The 23,059-nt window shown below is 43.0% G+C and overlaps 1 protein-coding gene across 3 annotated transcripts in view; it reads right to left on the minus strand.

Annotated features, from left to right (window-relative positions):
• ppp1r13bb (protein phosphatase 1, regulatory subunit 13Bb) overlaps window positions 1-23,059 on the minus strand; it is an 89,820-nt gene that overhangs the window by 18,742 nt on the left and 48,019 nt on the right. For 2 of the 3 annotated variants that reach the window (XM_038968182.1, XM_038968184.1), the window contains exons 6-10: window positions 17,515-17,616; window positions 9,684-9,858; window positions 8,828-9,027; window positions 6,796-6,960; window positions 6,059-6,251 (exon numbers count right to left, since the gene is read on the minus strand). In XM_038968182.1, the coding sequence (XP_038824110.1) occupies window positions 6,059-6,251; window positions 6,796-6,960; window positions 8,828-9,027; window positions 9,684-9,858; window positions 17,515-17,616 (835 nt within the window). The remainder of the gene's footprint in view (window positions 1-6,058; window positions 6,252-6,795; window positions 6,961-8,827; window positions 9,028-9,683; window positions 9,859-17,514; window positions 17,617-23,059) is intronic. The other variant, XM_038968183.1, reaches the window with a different exon arrangement.

The raw sequence follows: 23,059 nt of genomic DNA on the forward strand, positions 1-23,059 counted from the left end.
AAAACCAAACAACGATTGTTCTGGACAAAGGACCCCTTGTGCAAGATTCTGATGGAAGCTCAACAAAAGTAGGACCCATTTATGATGTTATTTTGTATTTCTGTCGAAAATGTTTAGACGTATATTCCGCTCTTATTTTGGGCGCTGTCTCGCTATAACGTAAGCTGCATGTCGTACTAAAGTTATTTTTAGAATTCTAACACGGCGATTGCATTAAGAACTCGTGTATCTATCATTTGCTGTACAACATGTATTTTCTAGTAAAGTTTATGATTAGTTATTTGGTCAGAATAGGTGAGTGTCAGAAATATATCCGGAGATTCTGGAAAATAGTTGCTACGTTTTCACAATGTATAACCACGGATTTCAGCTCTAAATATGCACATTTTCGAACAAAACATAAGTGTATTGTATAACCTGATGTTATAGGACTGTCATCTGATGAAGTTTGTCCAGGTTAGTGAAAAATTATATATCTTTTGCTGTTTTTTTGCGATCGCTAACTTTTGCTGCTGATAAATGGGTTGTGTTTTTGGCTATTGTGGTAAGCTAATATAATGCTATATTGTGTTTTCGCTGTAAAACACTTAAAGAATCGGAAATATTGGCTGGAATCACAAGATGCCTGTCTTTCATTTGCTGTACACTATGTATTTTTCAGAAATGTTTTATGATGAGTATTTAGGTATTTGGCGTTGGTGTCTGTAATTATTCTGTCTGCTTTCGGTGCAATTTCTGATTGTAGCTGCAATGTAAACTATGATTTATACCTGAAATATGCACATTTTTCGAACAAAACATAGATTTATTGTATAACATGTTATAAGACTGTCATCTGATGAAGTTGTTTCTTGGTTAGTGACTAATTCTATCTCTATTTGGTCGGTTTTGTGCAAGCTACCTGTGCTGTGAAAAAAATGTCTGTGCTTTTTTGTATTTGGTGGTGAGCTAACATAAATATAAGTGGTGTTTTCACTGTAAAACATTTTTAAAAAATCGGATATGTTGGCTGGATTCACAAGATGTTTATCTTTCATTTGCTGTATTGGACAGCAAATATATTTTGAATTTCGCGCCCTGCACTTGGACTGGCTGTTGTCATATTGAGCCCGACGTAGGGCTTGCAGCCCAAAGAAGTTAACTTCTTTGTGATAGGGGGCATCATTTTCACTTTTGGATGAATTGCGTGCCCATAGTGAACTGCCTCCTACTCTGTCCCAGATGCTAATACACTGCTCAAAAAAATAAAGGGAACACTTAAACAACACAATGTAACTCCAAGTCAATCACACAATAAATGTCACATGCTGTTGTGCAAATGGAATAGACAAAAGGTGGAAATTATAGGCAATTAGCAAGACACCCCCAATAAAGGAGTGGTTCTGCAGGTGGTGACCACAGACCACTTCTCATGCTTCCTGGCTGATGTTTTGGTCACTTTTGAAAGCTGGCAGTGCTTTCACTCTAGTGGTAGCATGAGACGGAGTCTACAACCCACACAAGTGGCTCAGGTAGTGCAGCTCATCCAGGATGGCACATCAATGCGAGTAGTGGCAAGAAGGTTTGCTGTGTCTGTCAGCGTATTGTCCAGAGCATGGAGGCGCTACCAGGAGACAGGCCAGTACATCAGGAGACGTGGAGGAGGCCGTAGGAGGGCAACAACCCAGCAGCAGGACCGCTACCTTCGCCTTTGTGCAAGGAGGAGCAGGTGGAGCACTGCCAGAGCCCTGCAAAATGACCTCCAGCAGGCCACAAATGTGCATGTGTCTACTCAAACGGTCAGAAACAGACTCCATGAGGGTGGTATGAGGGCCCGATGTCCACAGGTGGGGGTTGTGCTTACAGCCCAACACCGTGCAGGACGTTTGGCATTTGCCAGAGAACACCAAGATTGGCAAATTCGCCACTGGCGCCCTGTGCTCTTCACAGATGAAAGCAGGTTCACACTGAGCACATGAGCACATGTGACAGACGTGACAGAGTCTGGAGACGCCGTGGAGAACGTTCTGCTGCCTGCAACATCCTCCAGCATGACCGGTTTGGCGGTGGGTCAGTCATGGTGTGGGGTGGCATTTCTTTGGGGGGCCGCACAGCCCTCCATGTGCTCGCCAGAGGTAGCCTGACTGCCATTAGGTACCGAGATGAGATCCTCAGACCCCTTGTGAGACCATATGCTGGTGCGGTTGGCCCTGGGTTCCTCCTAATGCAAGACAATGCTAGACCTCATGTGGCTGGAGTGTGTCAGCAGTTCCTGCAAGAGGAAGGCATTGATGCTATGGACTGGCCCGCCCGTTCCCCAGACCTGAATCCAATTGAGCACATCTGGGACATCATGTCTCGCTCCATCCACCAACGCCACGTTGCACCACAGACTGTCCAGGAGTTGGCGGATGCTTAAGTCCAGGTCTGGGAGGAGATCCCTCAGGAGACCATCCGCCACCTCATCAGGAGCATGCCCAGGCATTGTAGGGAGGTCATACAGGCACGTGGAGGCCACACACACTACTGAGCCTCATTTTGACTTGTTTTAAGGACATTAAATCAAAGTTGGATCAGCCTGTAGTGTGGTTTTCCTCTTTAATTTTGAGTGTGACTCCAAATCCAGACCTCCATGGGTTGATAAATTTGATTTCCATTGATCATTTTTGTGTGATTTCGTTGTCAGCACATTCAACTATGTAAAGAAAAAAGTATTTCATAAGAATATTTCATTCATTCAGATCTAGGCTGTGTTATTTTAGTGTTCCCTTTATTTTTTTGAGCAGTGTATATGCATATTATTATTACTATTGGATAGAAAACACTCTGAAGTTTCTAAAACTGTTTGAATGATGTCTGAGTATAACAGAACTCATATGGCAGGCAAAAACCTGCGAAAAAATCCAAACAGGAAGTGAGAATTCTGAGACTGGTCGATGTTAAAGTCATCGCCTATTCAATTCCCTGTAATATATGGATCTGTTTGCACTTCCTACGCCTTCCACTAGATGTCAAACAGTCTGTAGAACGCTGAACTCTAGTGTGATGTGGGGCCGGATGGGAGGTGTTTCAGTCATTGGCCTGGCAGATTGCCAGTTCTTGGTCACGCGCTTTCCTCATGATATCGCCATGCGTTCCATTACTTAGAGACTGAAAATAATTATCCGGTTGGAACCTTATTGGATATAAATGATAACAACATCCTGAAGATTGATTCTCTACTAAGTTTGACCAGTTTATTCGACTTGTAATTGAAGTTTTCGTCCGACGTTTGGACACGTGTACTACACATGCTAGCAAAAGTAGCTAATTGGACATAAGTAATGGACATTATCGAACAAAACAACTATTTATTTTGGAACTAGGATTCCTGGCAGTGCATTCTGATGAACATAATCAAAGGTAAGGGAATATTTATGATGTAATTTCGTATTTCTGTTGACTCCAACATGGCGGAGAAAGGTTGTTAAATCTGAGCGCCATCTCAGACGGTGACATAACATGGTGTGCTTTTTACGTAATTTAAAAAAAAAATCTGACACAGCGGTTGCATTAAGAACAAGTGTATCTTTAATTGTGTAAAACATGTATCTTTCAAAGTTTATGATGAGTATCTGTTATGACGTGACTCTCTGCAATTACTCCGGATATTTTGGAGGCATTTCTGAACATGGCGCCAATGTAAACCGAGATTTGTGGATATAAATATGCACATTATCGAACAAAACATAAATGTATTGTGTAACATGATGTCCTATGAGTGTCATCTGATGAAGATCATCAAAGGTTAGTGATTAATTTTATCTTTATTTCTGCTTTTTGTGACTACTATATTTTGCTGTGAAAATGGCTATGTACTGAGCTAACATAATTGTTTGGTGTGCTTTCTCTGTAAATCCTTTTTGAAATCAGACATGTTGGCTGGATTCACAACATGTGTAGCTTTGATTTGGTGTCTTTCATTTATGATTTCATGAAAGATTGATTTTTATAGTAATATATTTGAATTTGCCAAGCTACATTTTTTCTGGATTTTGGCCAAGTGGAACGCTACCGTCCCACCTATCCCAGAGAAGTTAAGGGCACAGTCAACTTCGTGTATGTCAACCTCTGACCCACTGGAATTGTGATACAGTGAATTGTAAGTGAAATAATCTGTCTGTAAACAGTTGTTTGAAAAATGACTTGTGTCATGCACAAAGTAGATGTCCTAACCGACTTGCCAAAACTATAGTTTGTTAACAAGAAATTTGTGGAGTGGTTGAAAAACGAGTTTTAATGACTCCAACCTAAGTGTATGTAAACTTCTGACTTCAACTGTATGTCGTATTAGCCTATCGTCCTCGGTTTGTTTGTGTAACTAAGTGTGTAGCCCAGCAGGTCTATTGAATAGCCTACTATGTTTATGGTATTTCTTTTTCTGAGGAACCACTCCAAAAAACATTTATTTCTTATATTAGGTCCCTCAACAGTTACGTTTTCAAGATGGAGCACTTTCTGTAAATATTAAAATATTGTTATATTATGTGTTGTGTAACTCATGACTTTATAAATGTGATAGCTCACATTATGTATGATACAGAATAGTGAGTGTAGCAATCAGGATGGTTTCACCAGGCTAGCAAGAGAGTTTTAAGTGTCCTTAAAAAAATCAAACTTGACATTACGAGCTAGAGTTTCCGAATGTGTAAAGGCCAGTGTCTAAGTCACATGCTGAAGATCCTGCCCACTACTGCAGAGGTAAGGTTCAAAGGGCCGTCCGTCCCTCCCGCTTGACAACCGCTCCAGGGTGAAGTTTCCCCTTGGTACAGATCTAGAACCAGCATCCCCTCCTCCAATCCTATCCAGGATCAGTGTCTAGGGACTACTTCACCCTACACCTACGCAACCTGCCACACTCACGGGACATGCCGTCCGAGCCACCCGAGCGCGCCTCCGGAGGGGAAGGGGGCAGTGGGTCCACCATGATGTCTAAATCAGACACCTTCCACGGGCCGAGGGGCTTTCGCACTGTGTCCGCCCCTGGACGAACGTGGTAGATAGGGATAGGAGTAGGGGTTTCACCCCCCCAGTGGAACAAAGACAATCACAGGACACCACAGCACGGGACGGGAGAGGGAAACACAGGATACACCACAGAGTAAAAAAGGGGAGACAAGAAGGTTAGAGGAGGAGAGAGATAGAAAGAAAAAAAAGTAATGAAGGAGTATCAACTGTAAAGCCTGTAAGGAGAGAGATATGGGCTTCAGGATCACTGGCGATGGTGATCATGGGGAACCAGAGGATTTGAGACTGGGAGGCTGTTCTTCGGCCTCCTGATGGATACTGCCTGCTCTGGCCAAAGTTTAAATATTCAAGCCAGATGAAAAGTATCCTTTGTAGTGTTAAATTATGCTCCCCCATCAGATTTTTGGATGCAGTTTAATGGTAAAACAAAATAAAATATTTAACAGATCACATAAGTTAAAACAAAGATCCTGCTATATCCATGACATTCAGTAGAAATATTGTATCAGATTTACAGGGGAAATTACCATGCAAATGTGTAGTTCTAACTGTCTGATAAGGACTTGGACCAGGGATGCAGCACTCTGTGTTTGCTGGTTTTTGGTATTTTAAATCAGTACCTGTTCTAAACCATGCATGCCTGGTGACGTGAATTCACCAATTGTGTTGCTGGGGGAAAACATGAGGACTACAGTTGTTCACGAGTGGCTAGGAAGCTCAATAATTAGTCTTCACGTGTCCCTCTCAACCACTATCAAATACATCCATTGTCAAGTCAGTATGGCTGTCTTGAAGTAGAGCCAAAGACAGAAAGAGTACAAACGTGAAGACAGATAAAAGTTGAGAAAAAGAGATTGAATCATAGGAGAAAGCATGAGAGAGCAACAAAGACAGTTGAGTAATATGTCAGGTTATTGGAAAACCAACCACACAGAGTGCTCCATGGTGCCCCAATCCTAACCTTAAGCATTAGTGGGAATAATGTAAAACTGACTCAAGATCAGCATCTTGGGGCAACTACACCCTATACCATACCGGGTGAAGAGAGTCCATGATGGCAAGGTAGACCAACCTGATTTGGAGCGGGCATGATTGGCTGGGGCGTTGACACCCAGTGTCTGGGGTTTCATAGGTTCGGGGGGTCCAGTGTAGCCTCCCTCTTGTCTACCCGGCAGAGGGACCTGAATGTAGGGCCCCACGGCTGCCACCCGGCCCAGAGTCCCTGGGGCCGGCTGGGGAGAGGGAGGCCCGTTGGTCCTGTTTAGCTTTAGGGAGAAAGAGGGGACCACAGAGAGAAAGCGTTGTGTGGAGGGAGGGGAGCGAGAGGGGACCACAGAAAAAAGGATGGGGAAAGCGAGGGGGGACCACAGAGAAAGGGAAGATGGAAGGAGAGATTAGGGTTAGTATCAATATGAAGTATTGGACCCCATCGTAAGTGTGTGTATTGATGTGTATTGAGTCTTGTTATTATTTTCTTGTATTCTGTTCTGTTTAAGGGAATACACTATCCTGGGTTCTAATCTGTTTCTGCTCTCTTGCCAACTGCTTAGGCATTGGCAATGAGACAGGGAGTTGGCATGATGCTGATAGCAAACAGATTGGCACTTTACCAGCTTTTAAATGTCCCAAAAGAGCCAACAGAAGTGAGCTTACCCATACATATGACAGGTGGGTAGGAGAGTGTTTGTGTCCGTGCTGTGCATTCCTAGCCCAGGTTTTTATTGTAAGAGGCTATATTAATGCATAAGTTTGCTGTGTGTGTTTTCCTTAATGTGAGTTTGTTTGTGCATTGTCCGTTCCTAGCCTTACAGGTAAGTTCTCTTTTTGACGTGCCTCAGCTTTTTTCTTATAGAGGCGCTCCCGCAGCTCTCCGATGCGCTTGTCCATGAGGGTCACCTCCATGTTGCGTTTGTTGAGCAGATCCTTCTGCTGCTGCAGCTTACTGTTCTGATCCTGGTTCAGCTTGTTCCGGATCTGAGGGTGACACACACGCACGCCAACAAACACACACAAACAAAAGCACACAGGTTCACACGCACATACACACAGAATAGAAAGACAAAGAATTAGCACACAGGTATGAATATGGGAAGTAAAAATAGGCCCAGACACACACGTGTGCACAAACATAACCCCAATAATACAAAAGTATATTTAGCATCTATTTCCATCTAGTTTGCTGTCCACAAGCAGCAGGCCGCAGAGTTGTTTCCCCATTGTGAAGTTTTGAAGTTGCACTTTTCTGAAAAGCGCATCAGTTCACACAGAAGAAACGGCTAAGGAGATAGTCCTTTGCGTTTGTTTCGCCTACCAATCCAATGATTTTTAACGCACGGAAGGAGTGCACAAGTGCAAACTTTGGGAGAAAAGACAGATTATTTGGATGCAGGGAAAGAGTCGAAGGGTAGCGTTTTAGTGAGTCTGAGGCAGGGTTTATTTTGGGGCAGTTCTACTCCATACCTATTCTTTTGTTTATTCGACAGGATTGAAAGAGAGAAGTAGATAGGAGAGAGACCCATGCTCGCAGCGGTAGTAAACAGTACATGCGATCCAGAGGCAGCGGGTTAGTTTGCTGGACCACCCCACTGAGTCCTCTGGGCCCAGATTTTCAAAACATTTAATCCAAATCAAAATGATCCTGTGTTGCGTTAAATGATGCTCCCCTTCAGATGTAGTCCCTCTTTTTTGGATGCAATTATAACACTGGATCAAATCTCTAACATATCACATACAATACAACAAATCAAATCGCGTGCACATATTTTCCAGATGTTATTGCGGGTGTAACGAAATGCTTATGTTCCTAGCTCCAACAGTGCAGTAATACCTAACAATACATGCAAATCCCCAAAATCAAAAGGTATTAAGAATATAGAAATATTAGAATGAGCAACTAGCTGGCTAGTAACAGTGACTGAAGTTCAGGACAGTGTATTGGGCGGAGGCCAGCTAGTGGTGACCATTTAACAGTCCGCATTCTAGATAGTAGCGGGGTGAACAGGCCGTGGCTCGGGTGGCTGAGGTCCTTGATAATCTTCTTGGCCTTCCTGTGACTCCGGGTGCTGTAGATGTCCTGGAGGGCAGCTTTGGGCTGACAGCACTACCTTTGGAGTCCTCGTTTACGGATGGTGCAGTTGCCGTACCAGGCGGTTACACAGCCCGACAGGATGCTCTCAATGATGCATCTGTAGAAATTTGTGAGGGTCTTAGGGGCCAAGCCACATTTCTTTAGCCCCCTGAGGTTGAAGAGGCACTGTTGTGCCTTCTTCACCACACTGTCTGTGTGGATAGACCATTTCAGGTTGTCAGTGATGTGTACACCAAGGAATTTGAAGCTTTTCACCCTCTCCACGTTGAGGGAGAGGTTATTTTCCTGGCAACACTCCACCAGTACCCTCAACTCCTCCTTGTAGGTGGTCTCGTCGTTGTTGGTAATCAGGCCTATCACTTATGTCGCGTGGCTAGGCAGTCGTGGGTGAACAGGGAGAACAGGAATGGGCTAAGCACGCAACCTTGTGGGTCGCCCGTGATGATATCAGCATAGCAGAGGTATTGCTGCCTCCCTTCACCACTTGGGGTCGGCCCGTCAGGAAGTCCAGGACCCAGTTGCATAGGGCGGGGTTCAGACCCAGGGTCCCGAGCTTAGTGATGAGCTTGGAGGGCACTATAGTGTTGAAGGCTGAACAGTGAACCATTGACAATTGGGTAAAATGAAGGCGAACAACATTGAAATGGGGGAACAGTACTGATACAATACAGGATAATTTTGATCGGGATCAAAAGTTGGGCACTGGAGCAGAGGGTTTGTGATGGAACATTAGTTCAGAACACTAAACTCTACCTGCAGCTCCTGGTAGAGTTTGCGCAGCTCCAGGGCTGCAGTGCTGGTGACCTGTCCTCCCAGCGCAGACTGCAGGCCATTGAGCTTTCCCCGCCGCAGGTCCTCCAGCTGCAGACTCAGCTGCTCTACCCGCAGCACAGCTGACTGCAGCTCCACCTGCTTTTCCTGGAACAGCCCACTCACCTGCTCAATCTCTGCCGCTTTAGGGGTGGAGGGAGGAGGTTTTAGGATTTAGTTGAGTTAATCACACATATAGGTGCGGTTTCCCACACATTTTAAGTCTAATCCTTGACTTAAAAGCGTTTTTCAATGTACTTTTAAATCCAGGACTAAACTTAAACTGTGTCCAGGAAACCACCCCATCAAAAGACAACCTGATATATTTAAGCAACAAGGCCTGAGGAGGTGTGGTATGTGGCCAATATACCACGGTTAAGGGCTGTTCTTATGCACAACGTAACACAGAGCGCCTGGATACAGCCCTTAGCCGTGGTATATCAGCCATATATCACAAGCCCCCGAGGTGCCTTATTGCTATTATAAACTGGTTACCAATGTAATTAGAGTAGTAAAACTAAAATGTTTTGTCATACCCGTGGTATACGGTCTGATATACCACGTCTGTCAGCCAATCAGCATTCAGGGCTCGAACCACCCAGTTTATAAAAAAATCATTGAGGATGACATAAAAAAAGTTGAATTACTTATTTCCATTGTGGTCCATAGTACACACATTGTGGATAACATGGGACGCACATACACACACGTGGACACACACAGTGTAGAGGTGAGTTGGGGTGAGGTGGATGGACACAGCGTACACGTGGTGGGTGTGTTTATACATGTGTAAACTTACACAGGTTGCCGTTGATGACTTTGCTGTAGTCCACCTGACCCCTCATGGCGCGGATCTTCTTAAGCTTGGCCTCCTGGCTCTCCACGCGCTCTTTGAGCCTCTGCAGCTTCTCGCTCTCAGACACCGACTGCTGCTGCCGCCGCTCCTGCTGCTTCAGGTAGCGCAGACGCTGCTCCTACAGATAGAGGGAGAGAAAGAAAATTAGAGAGAGAGACAGGGAAGGAGAAAGCAAGAAGGGGAGATGGAAAGGGATGGAGAGGGGGGAAAAGAGTGATTAGAAATGGTCAACGGTCTTCAACCTGATGCATAGCGAACACATTTGAAGGTGTGAACATCATCTGCACGTGTGCATGGACAACACAGCAATCTGTAACAGCATGTGACATTCGTGGTTTAAGCCCATGTTACACTTCATACATACACTCCACCGGTCACACACACTTGTGTTGCACACTTTGATCACACATTGCTGGCACGCAAGCACACACAACAGTCCTCACAAGACCCTGATATACAGATGAGCTTCCATCTAATAGCTAAAAGTTCATCTATTCATCATTAATAATATAAACGGATGTCCATATAAGAAATACATTAGCGACTGGGTCTGAACTCTGAAGGAGGAAAGGAAAAGGAAGAGGAATGACTTCATCTCTCTGAGTTTCTCAACTGTGTGTTGCTCTAATTCAAGTTCCAAGAGAGGAGATGACAGGCCAATGTTTCCAAATGACTGCAGGGTTTCAAGTAGACCTACTTTTAAAAATATAATCACTTCTCTGCCATTTGGCACAGAGGTTCCCTGCACGGCCAAATCGGTCAATCATGATGACGACCTAGTTTGGAGTCGAAACATTGTCCTTGTCTTAAAGACCTTGGGAACATCATACCAGTGTGAGGATTTATAGTTTTGTTCTACGTTACCCTTTCAGATCCAGCACCTGGGAAACATTTTTATTATTATGGGTGTGTACAGAAATATAGACTGCCTACATATTATCTCTTGGTCAATGCGTTATAGCTGGTGAATAATAGCTAATGTGGACCCACTCAAGACCAACAAAGAAATGCTCCGAATGTCCTTCAGTGGAGGTAGGGTGAATTTGGCTGGCTGGACCACAAATGCAAATGGATAAAATGAGAAAAATAAAATGACAACCACAAGGCGGCACACAAAAACCTGCCTGCCTCACTCTCCACATAATGGAATTCAGCCCCAAGTCTCTGCAATGGACAGCATTAATCATGTGCGCGCACACACACACAGGCCAGCAGCATGGCGGAACGTATGCTCCCTAGTCCCTACTGAATCCAGAAGTGTTTGGATGTGTTCCAAAGGACCCTGTATTCCCTATAGTGCACTACTTTAAAAAAAAAAAAAAATGAATAAATGTTGTCACATACCCAACACTAACCGCTAGACTACGTGCCGCCCTAATGTGCACTACCTAGGGAATAGGGGTCCATTTAGGATGCAGGCCTTCACTGGCTAAGTGAATAGAAGCTATAAAATGGCCAGACCTGCAGTGGCCTCACTGACACCCAACTACTCAGCCCCATGGCTCAGATGACTGAACAGTTTGAACAACTGTTGCAACTAATATTTCTAATGTCTTCCCAATGATATTTCACAAGATATAGGCTAAACTAAACATGTGATTATCGAGGTCATGACATTTAAATACTGGCATAAAAATTGTATTTCCACGGTCATAAAAAGTGCCATTGAAAATTATAAATGAATGTAATTTTTCTGTGTTGTGCTACATTTTGCAGGAAAACATAGACTACTGCCAACAACACTGAAATAATACCTGAAAACTTTAGAGATTATACATTGACGTTGATATTTGTTGAATCGGGAGTTTAAGTGCTGGACTATAACAAAAGCATGTGACCCTTTGCTTTCCTGAAAGCCTGACATCGGACGTCTTCTTATGGATGGAAAATGGGCACCATCAAATTCAAGTCTGGACCTCAAAGCATGGGTTGAATATGGTTGAGGGAACAGAAACGAAAAACAAAAAATAACATTTGAGGAACAGAAGCGGGAAATAAAGTGATCTACAGTGCCTTTAGAAAGTATTCACACCCCTTGACTTATTCCCCCAAAAATTCTCCCGGCCTCCCGGGTGGCGCAGTGGTCTAGGGCACTGCATCGCAATGCTAGCTGCGCCACCAGAGTCTCTGGGTTCGCGCCCAGGCTCTGTCGCAGCCGGCCGCAACCGGGAGGTCCGTGGGGCGACGCACAATTGGCATAGCGTCGTCCGGGTTAGGCCGGTAGGGATATCCTTGTCTCAGTATGTAAAAATGTAATAAAATGTATGCAACCTACTGTAAGTCGCTCTGGATAAGAGCGTCTGCTAAATGACTAAAAATGTAAATGTAAATGTAAAAATGTTGTTCCAGCCTGAATAAAAAAGGGATTAAATTAATTTCTCACCCACTACACACAATACCCCATAATGACAAATTGAAACATGTTTTTAGAAATGTTTGCTAATTTATTGAAAATGAAATACAAAAATCTAATTTACATAAGAATTCACATCCCTGAGTCAATACTTTGTAGGAGGACCTTAGACAGCTATTAGAGCTGTAAATCTGTAAGAGCTTTCCACACCTGGATTGTGCAACATTTGACAAATTATTATTTTCAAATTACTTAAAGCTCTATCAATTTTATTGTTGATCATTGCTAGACAACCATTTTCAGGTCTTGCCATAGATTGAAGTAGACTACTCGAGCACTCAGGAACATTCACTGTCTTCTTGGTAAGCAACTCCAGTTTAGATTTGGCTTTGTATTTTAGTTACGGTCCTGCTGAAAGGTGAATTGACCTCCCAGTGTTTGGTGGAAAGCAGACTAAACCAGGTTTACCTCTAGGATTTTGCCTGTGCTTAGCTCCATTACGTTTCTTTTTTTTATCCTGAAAAACTCCCCAGTCCTTAACGATTAAAAACATACCCATAACATGTTGCAGCCACCACTATGCTTGAAAAAATGGAGAGTGATACTCAGTAATGTGTTGTATTGGATTTGCCCTAAACATAACACTTTGTATTCAGGACAAAAAGTGAATTGCTTTGTCATATTTTTTGCAGTGTTACTTTAGTGCAATTTTGCCAACAGGATGCAATTTTTTGAATATTGTTATTCTGTACATGCTTCTTTCTTTTCACTGTCAGTAAGGTTACTATTATGGAGTAACTACAATATTCTTGATCCATCCTCAGTTTTCTCCTATCACAGTCATTAAACTTTGTAACTGTTTTAAAGACACCATTGGCTTCATTGTGAAATAACTATGCAGTTTCCTTTCTCTCCCACAACTGAGTTTGGAAAGTTTTAAATGTTACATGCACAAGAATAGTGAAATGCTGCAGAAATGTTTTGGTACCTTTCCCCAGACCTGTGCTTCGAAACAATCCTGTCTTGGAGTTCTACAGACAACTCATTCCACCTCATGGCTTGGTTTTTGCTCTGACATGCACTGTCAACTGTGGGACCTTATATAGGCAGGTGTGTGCCTTTCCAAATCATTTCCAATCAATTGAATTTACCACAGGTGGACTCCAATCAAGTTGTAGAAACATCTTGAGGATGATCAATGGAAACATGATGCACCTGAGCTCAATTTGGAGTGTCATAGCAAAGGGTCCGAATACTTACGTAAATAAGGTATGTTTAAACACTAAGAAATTTTTCAATTTTTCTAAAAAAACGTTTTTTTCCCTTGTCATTATGGGATATTGTGTGTAGATTGAGGGGAAAAAACTATTGAATCCATTTTAGAACAAAGCTATAACGTAACAAAATGTGGAAAAAGCCAAGGGGTTTGAATACTTTCCGAATGCACTGTACACAGCGCTCTTTCCATGACAGACTGACCAGGTGAATCCTGGCGAAAGCTATGTTCCCTTATTGATATCACTTGTTAAATCCACTTCAAATCAGTGTAGATGGAGAGGAGACAGGTTAAAGAATTATTTTTAAGCCTGGAGACAATTGAGACATGGATTGTGTATGCGTGTGAATGGGCAAGACAACATATTTAAGTGCCTTTGAATGGGGTATGGAAGTAGGTGCCAGGCGCACCAATTTGAGTGTCAAGAACTACAACGCTGCTGGGTTTTTCACACTCAACAGTTTCCCATGTGTATCAAGAACGGTCCACCACCCAAAGGACATCCAGCCAACTTGACAACTGTGGGAAGCATTGGAGTCAACATGGGCAAGCATCCCTGTGGACCGCTTCCGACACCATGTAGAGTCCATGCGGCGACGAATTGAGGCTGTTCTGAGGGCAAAAGAGGGGTGTACAACTAAATATTAGGAAGGCGTTTCTAATGTTTGCTATACTCAGTGTATGATCACAAATCATACACTATATACACACAAAAGTATGTGGACACCCCTTCAAATTTGTGGATTTGGCTATTTCAGCCACACCGGTTGCTGACAGGTGTATAAAACCGAGCACACCGCCATGCAATCTCCATAGACAAACATTCGCAGTAGAATGGCCTTACTGAATAGCTCAGTGACATTCAACGTGGTACAGTCATAGGATTCCACCAAGTCAGTTCGTCAAATTTCTGCCCTGCTAGAGCGGCCCCGGTCAACTGTAAGTGCTGTTATTGTGAACTGGAAGCAACAACGGCTCAGCCGCAAAGTGGTAGGCCGCAGAGTGCTGAAGTGCGTAGCACATCTGTCCTCGATTGCAACACTCACTACTGGAGTTCCAAACTGCCTCTGGAAGCAACTTCAACACAAGAACTGTTCATCGGGAGCTTCATGATATCGGTTTCCATGGCAGAGCAGCCTCACACAAGCTGAAGATCACCGTGCGCAATTCCAAGCGTCGGCTGGAGTGGTGAAAAGCTCACCGCCATTGGACTCTGGAGCAGTTAAAACATGTTTTCTGGAGTGATGAATCACACTTCACCATCTGGCAGTTCAATGGACAAATCTGAGTTTGGCGGATGCCAGGAGAACGCCACCTACCCCAATGCATAGGTCCAACTGTAAAGTTGTGTGGAGGAATAATGGTCTTGGGCTGTTTTTCATGGTTCGTGCTAGGCCCCTTAGTTCCAGTGAAGGGACATTATACGCTACAGCATACAATGACATTCTAGACGATTCTGTGCTCCAACTTTGTGGCAACAGTTTGGGGAGGACCCTTTCCTGTTTCAGCATGACAATGTCCCCGTGCACAAAGTGAGGTCCATAGAGAAATGGTTTGTCGAGATTGGTGTGGAAGAACTTGACTGGCCTGCACAGAGCTGACCTCAAAACCATAGAACAACTTTGGGATGAATTGGAACGCCGACTGCGAGCCAGGCCTAATTGATGTGCCCTTGGAGAAAGGCACTTAACCCTAATTGTTCCAGAGTTGCCGCTAATAATGGCAGACCCTGGCCTTGACCGCACTCTACGAGGCGGTCTCAGGGAGAGCGGGATATGCAAAAAACACATTTTCAATACACACGTGTACGTGTGAAATAGATAAAAAATAAGCACCCACCAAATTATTATAACACTAAAATAAAGTGCAATGTGCATGTGAAATCAATATGTGACCGTGGCTCAGACAGGCCTATGCTATAATGTTTTCTTACATAGAGAAATATATGCGCACTTGTGTGACTCTCATAAAGGGGTAGCAAAGTGCTTCTCATTTCCCATTCCTGGGTAATGTGACGGGCTGTCACTGTTAAGAAGCTCTCTGTAGCCCTGGAGGTCCATCTATCCGTAGTAAGAGGTACACATGGTGAATTGGCCAATTCATTGACAACTTCAGCTTGCGTGTACTACCTGTTTGCTTAAATGAGTGCCAGAGGACAAAGTTTGTAACATGGCTCGAGCACCTTTCACGAGATGCTGAAACCCCCTATTCTTCTCAACCACTGAGAATAGGGGCATATCTGTAGATATAGACATACCTATCGCTATTACAATTTCTTTGGTCCGGTCAGAATCCTCTGTGAAGGGCTGCCGCTTGAATGGAGAGGGGAGACGAAGTCGTGTTATTGTTTTTTTTGCGTTTCTGTCTTGCTCCGGTGGTAGGAATACTGGGGTGATGTCGGCGTAAATGTGTCAACATGTTTGAGGTGTTGGCAGCTGCATAGGCTATTCTCGTTGAGCAGTGGCGACATACTCTTAAGGTCTATCGCCGTTGGTATCTACTGGGAAGTAAACATTTAAACGATGGAGAATCCTCCTGGTTTATCGATCCCACCACTCGCCATTGTACAGAACTAGTTCCCGGCTGCGCCTCACAAAAGGACAGTTTGAAATTAGTCAATTGAGATTAGAAGTTTGATTACAACATGCGGACAGGTTCTAGTTATTTTAATGGAATAGCCTGAAAGGTTTTTTCAGCTGATTTACTCAAGAGGCATACAACGCAGCATAGGCACAGTGTTTTTTTTTTGTGTGTGTGTTTTTTAAATACCGGTATTCATTTGGATTTACAGTGCCGAACGAACCGAGGTCGCAGCACCAAACGGTTCAGTACAAATGTGTACCGTTGCACCCCGAATTAAAACACTTTCAAAATGTTCTAGAGCATTCACTGATATCTATTAATTAAAATGATATGCAATTGGATTCTATAAATTGTGTTAACATCAGGAAATCTGATGTGAAACCTGCCCAGTACATTGCACTCTGTATGAAAATCCCTTAGGAGTGCATCACATCCAGAAAAGAGGTACAGGTAACCCATTTTCACTAAATGCCTTCATAATGAGTGCACCAAACTTTACTTAAAGCTAGAAAAAGTCTAAATAATAATGCTTAGCTATTGCTGATTTAACCATAGGGTCATAGACATTTATAGAGATCACAACGTTGTATCTGTCCCATTATGGAGTCTACTACATCCATGAGTTGGTAAAAAACTTAAAGGGTGCATACTGCCACCTGGAGTGTGTTATTTGAACCAGTATAAAGTCAAGGTTGGCGATTTACTGCCACCTACAGGTATGGAATATTCACTCACGAGTATAATTGACTAATCCCTCCTGATGACCTGCAGAGAATTATGTGATCCTTCCTTAACCCATAGGTAGTCCCACCCGGTTGACTACTTCAAAATGGTTAAAGTCCTCAATGGCACAGCCTATGCTAAAACAGGCTTTTGGGCACTAGCGTCCTCTTCAACATCTCTATGCTATATTGCTATGCAACAGACTACAAGTGACAACTATAAAACCAATACACTACTAGATTTGAATCTCTTGCACTTGTATTATATCCCAGTATGACCAATTTCCCTAAAACAAGTAGCCTATGTAGTTCTACCATTTGTAACATTGTTGTTTCAATGATGAGTCTACGTAAATCATTAGCTATGGATGGCAAAATGTTTTTTAAGATGAGATCCACCCAATAGAATGTTCCATTGTTGTTTAATAGTCATTTTCAATGAGCATGTGAACATTCCAACTTGTCTCAACATTCCTTAAAATCAGCCTGCAAACATTCTATTGCTTAAACTCCCATACAACAAGATATAGAAAAGTGTAAAAAACATAAAAAGCTATTTTTTTGGAGAGGGTATCATATCTATTTGATCAGGGGCTTGTGGGGAACAATTTAATACTATCAAACCACCCCAAAGTGGACAAATCTCTAATCAAGGACAGATTTAGACCTGGGACACCAGGTGGGTGCAATTAATTATCAGGTAGAACAGAACCAGCAGCACTCTGGACCTCCAGACTGGGATTTGAATACCCCTGGAATACAGTAGCTCTGACCCTCTTATAAAGCGTTTCTTCCAGTAAGTAAAGAAAATGATGTGTACACAAACACACCATAGGTTACCTTGGCAACAAGCATCTGTTGCTGGGCCTCGATCTGCTGCTGTTGCCGTGTGGCCATCTCCTGCAGCTCCGAGAGCGTGAGCTCCACGCGGGGGTTCCCCACCTACACACAAAGTGAGAGGGGAAAAGAGAACATAGAAAGTGAGAGAGGGGGAGAGAGAGAGAGAGAGCGAGAAAGGGAGAGAGGGAGAGAAAAAAAAAGAGGGAGAGAAAGAGAGAAGGGAGTGGCAGAGAGAAAGAAGGGATAGGTGGAGAGCGGAAAGGAGTGGTAGAGAGGGAGAGGGAGAAAAAAGGAGTGGTGGGATAGAGAGATAAGGGAAAGAGAAAAAAAGGAAGTGAGAGGGAGAACAGGAGATAGACGTTAGTAGGGATGTTCTGATGTGTTATCCATTTGTTTATCTCCTCAGCCCTGAAGAGGAATTCTGCATCCCAAATGGCACCCTTTCCCCTATATCTCAGGGATCTAGTCAAAAGTAGTGCACTATAGGGATTAGGGTGCCATTTGGAATGAAGCCGAAGAGCCAGAGCACATTGGCTCAGCCAGAAAAAGAAAATGAGCTACAGCGGTCAGCAGCAGACCCATAATCTAGATAGAAAAAACCACACTAACTGCGGGGAGGACAATCAAAGCATAGAGATCGCCCAGTGCTGGGATGGTCATTATTTTAGTAGTGGGTGTACACAGTACAGCCTACAAACAATTAGCCCAGGGAAGCTTCTGCACACAAGTTTGTTTTGGGACACAGCAAAATATTGCCTGCGGGTATATCTATTTATTAATTATATTTATTTATATCTATCCATTAATTTATCTATTTACTCATTGCATTTTTTTTACAGTTCAATGCTGGTTATATAATATATGTGGTCCTGTGTGGCTCAGTAGAGAATGGCGCTTGCAACTCCATGATTGCAAGTTTGATTCCCGCTGGCGCCATCCATATGAAAACGTATGCACGGACTACTGTAAGTGGTATATACTGCTAAATGGCATGTTGTAGATCGGGGTTCCCCAACTGGCGGCCCGTGAGCCAAATTCGGCCTGCGAGTGATTTTATTTAAATTGTTGGACATAAAAGACTAAAAACACCAGCAAATCAGCTCGAAGTTATTTTGATTTTGGAAATCTGTTCCCAAGTATTCCCACACATAATAGAGCGATATACACTACATGACCAAAAGTATGTGGACATCTGCTCGTCGAACATTTCATTCCAAAATCATGGGCATTAATATGGAGTTGGTCCCCTTAATTTTTTTAACATTTGTTTTAAATATGGAGTTGGTCCCCCCTTTGCTGCTATAACAGCCTCCACTCTTTTGTGAAGGCTTTCCACTAGATGTTGGAACATTGCTGCGGGGACTTGCTACCATTCAGCCACAAGAGCATTAGTGAGGCCAGGCACTGATGTTGGGCGATTAGGCCTGGCTGGTAGTCTGCGTTCCAATTCATCCCAAAGGTGTTCGATGGGGTTGAGGTCAAGGCTCTGTGCAGGCTGGTCAAGGTCTTTCACACCGATCTCGACAAACCATTTCTGTATGGACCTTGCTTTTTGCATGGGGGCATTGTCATGCTGAAACAGGAAAGGGCCTGCCCCAAACTGTTGACAAAGTTGGAAGCACAGAATCGTCTAGAATATTATTGTATGATGTCACATTAACATTTCCCTTCAATGAAACTAAGGGGCCTATTAATCATGAAAAACAGGCACAGACCATTATTCCTCCACCAAACTTTACAGTTGGCACTATGCATCGGGGCAGGTAGCGTTCTCCTGACATCCGCCAAACTCTGATTTGTCCGTCATACTGCCAGATGGAGAACCATTTTTTATTTCACCTTTATTTAACCAGGTAGGCAAGTTGAGAACAAGTTCTCATTTACAATTGCGACCTGGCCAAGATAAAGCAAAGCAGTTCGACACATACAACAACACAGAGTTACACATGGAGTAAAACAAACATACAGTCAATAATAACCATGATTCATCACTTCAGAGAACATGTTTCCACTGCTCCAGAGTCCAAAGGCGGCGAGCTTAGACTACACCAGCCGACGCTTCGCATTGTGCATGGTGATCTTAGGCTTGTGTGCAGCCTTGGAAAGCATTTCATGAAGCTCCCGACGAACAGAAATTTGACGAACTGACTTGTTGGACAGGTGGCATCCTATGACGGTGCCGCATTGAAAGTCACTGAGCACTTCAGTACGGCCATTCTACTGCCAATGTTTATCTATGGAGATTGCATGGTTGTTTGCTCGATTTTATACACCTGTCAGCAACGGGTATGTCTGAAATAGCCAAATCAACTAAATTTGAAGGGGTGTCCACATACTTTGTATATATAGTGTATGTTATTGCATACAAATGTAGGTAAGGTATGAAATTATAATGTTTTCAATCTAATTTTATTTGTCACATGCTTTGCAAACAACAAGTGTAGACTAAGAGTGAAATGCTTACTTACGGCCCTTCCCAACAATACAGAGAGCAAGAAAATAAGGAAATAATAGAGTTACAATAACTTGTCTATATACACGGGGTACCAGTCAAATATTATATCTGTTTGGGCTTCTTGGGGTCAATTTGCAATCAACTAATTATGTTCCAGCCCCCTAACCATCCACTCATGAAAATAAATCTTCCTTATTTTAGTCTAATGCAGCAATACTCAACAGGACCACTGCCGTCCGGATCTAGACCGGGGTCAATATGGACTGCCGCAAACGACTTGACTCAATTTAGCAGCCGGGTGAATCGCAGCTGTGAGAGCAACAGTATCAGTCTCTTTACACAGACGGCGCTCAGTTCCTATCACAACATCATGCGGGGCAGCGATAGGGTCACTATGGCAATGGGGCACTGGGAGGGGGTGGATAATTGGACTAAGCACATGTCCTCGAAGGCCGGAACTCGGGGGGAAACAATAATTCCTGTGTTCTCCGACTGTCCTGGTGGAACAGAGCCTCTATCGGTTCAGAGGTCAAGTCAAACCTTCTTCTCATCCCTCGAGTCCCGACTTCAAACCAGCCGGGTTGTGGAAACAAATACCTTTCTTGAAGTCCAATGGCTATAGGTGGGTAACATAAACACACCTAAAGCTGCATACACAAGGATGATGTAAACTGTGTTTAGACAGTAATGCATCCTCTTCAAAGCACATAGCTGAACTAGGGTAAACCTTATTGAAAGAGCATAGCTACCTCCAAAGGTGTTGCCTGGCTTCGGCAGAGCCTCAGAGCCATAAGCAGTATTGAAATGGCAAAGAACCCCTAGCCAGGGCCTATGGAAAGTGTATTGAAAAAGGGGAGATTAAATGTCATGGTTGTCTTACACACATCAAACAGCACACTATAGCTCAGCAAGATATGAAGGAAAATTTGGAAATCAAGACAACTGTGTGTCGTCTACTTTGTTCTGGTTTTTGGTCTTCTGAAAATGGTATGCAAACTTCACAGACCCTGACCAAATCTGGGGCCGTATGTATCAAGCTTTTCAGAGTAGGATTGCTGACCTAGGATCAGGTCGACCTCTGTCCATATAATCTTATTTGCTGGCAAAACTGATCTTAACTTCGCGCTCCTACTCTGAGACTCTTGATACAAAAGGCCACAGGTCCTTCGAAGTGTAAAAAAGACATCACGATAAAAAGGGTTGCAGTGACCAATGCTGAGTTCTGTTTTACTACACAGATTAAGAGGGGGGAGCAGAACGTCAGGAGGGGAAAGACAGATCGTACAAAAGAAAATGTAATTCTGCCACTTTCTTAAGTGATAGAATTGGAAAAAGAATTTGCCAATCTATATAAGACATCATAATAAGTACAAGCTCTGGCTGATGTGTTGCTATGAACTACAAGAGGTAAAACCAATCCAGGTCTGTTCACTATGCTCCTTTCAAAATTCACTGATAAATTAGTCCACATGGAAAACTAAAGGCATAGGAACCGTAAATAACTTTAATAGGAAATCGATTTTTTTTCGATGACAGAATAAAAAATAAAAAACATTTTGGACTGACCAATGTAGACCTTAACTTCAAAGTTACACATCACAAAAGGTTTGTGTGTGTGCATGTGTCCCGTTAACGCTCTGGGATTACCCAGTAAAAAATTGGGAATGGCTCGGAGACCACAATGTCACTGGACGGTTACCAATTGCCGATTGCCTTATTAGATTAAAATGGAGGGTCCACCCACTGGAAATCCTTCTGAAAAAGCCAGACAAGAGAAAGCTACATTTGGGTAATCCCATGGTAACAGAATTATGATAAGAATCAGATATTGAGCTTTAAAATGTATACCAAACAAAAACCATTGATTTCAAAGTTTAGTTTAACAAACCATATGCACAAGGACTACTTTCATAAATGTCCACAGAAAATGTTACAAAATCTAATTTTCAGGAAGTACTGTGCAGATACAAAGTTAGGTAACAGAATTAAACTGAGGAACATTTTACCGTTATTCTGTTACCGAACTTTGCATCTGGCCAATTTTTCCAGTAAATATATATATTTTTTTAATGGATTTACTGTGTAAATTATTCAAAGTAGTCATTGTGCATAGAGGATGTATGGCTTGTTAAACTTTGAAATCAATGTTTTTTGTTTGGCATACATTTTTTATGTAAAACATCAGTCTCTGCGTAATTCCGTTACCGTGGAATTGCCCATTTCTAATCCCAAGCAGACTCAACACACTGGCTTCATCTCGATTATCCCTCCTTCCTCCCAAAGTTTGCACTTGTTCACTTCCCTTCACTGATTTAAGAGGAAATGACTGGTATAAGAAATATGGTGGAAACTCCCCCCTAGCCCACACCACCAATCCAATGATTTTAGATTTGTGCTAAGTAGTGAACGAGTATACATTTCAGGAGAAAATAGATATTATTGTGATGCATCCACTGTTGTGCCATTGCTCATTCCTGCTGTCCGTCGTTACCTGAAGAGAGTGGGGCAAGGCAGGGGAGCAGGGAAGAGCTGAAATCAAGGACTAGTAACGAGTTAGCGAGGCAGGAAAAAAACATGGAAAAGAGATGGGGGCTGATGTTTTGGGATATGCTAGCCAGCTGCGAATAGTCCTAGTCTCTGTCCCACACACACATCTCTGATTCCACATTTGGAATTCAGTACCAGATTTCACAGAGCGACCAAGATCCACAACAGTTTGACACAGCAATCCAAAACGACCTGCTTGTGCGATTCAAACTTTTGACAATTTCCTTGTCATCACAGTGCCACTTCTACCGACTATGTTTGTTCTCCTATTGCATCACTATTACTGAATGAATCACATCACGATCATCAATCGCCATATTATACTTTTAATCAATTTTTTAAGTGCAGACTCACTTTCGCTTTGAGAGACAGGTAGAAAAAGTTCAAACAGTTAGAAAAGCTCTCTCGTTGAGATATCGGGCTATTCTTCAATGTTGAAATGGTACACATCTGTAGATGCTCTACAAAGTCCGTAACATGTCAACTGCACGTCGGTTGTCTTTCAACCAGAACGTGTCTGTAGTCCATCTACAAACTATCACT

The sequence above is a fragment of the Salvelinus namaycush genome, chromosome 29 (assembly GCF_016432855.1).
Source record: "Salvelinus namaycush isolate Seneca chromosome 29, SaNama_1.0, whole genome shotgun sequence".
Classification (NCBI taxonomy): Eukaryota; Metazoa; Chordata; class Actinopteri; order Salmoniformes; family Salmonidae; genus Salvelinus; species Salvelinus namaycush.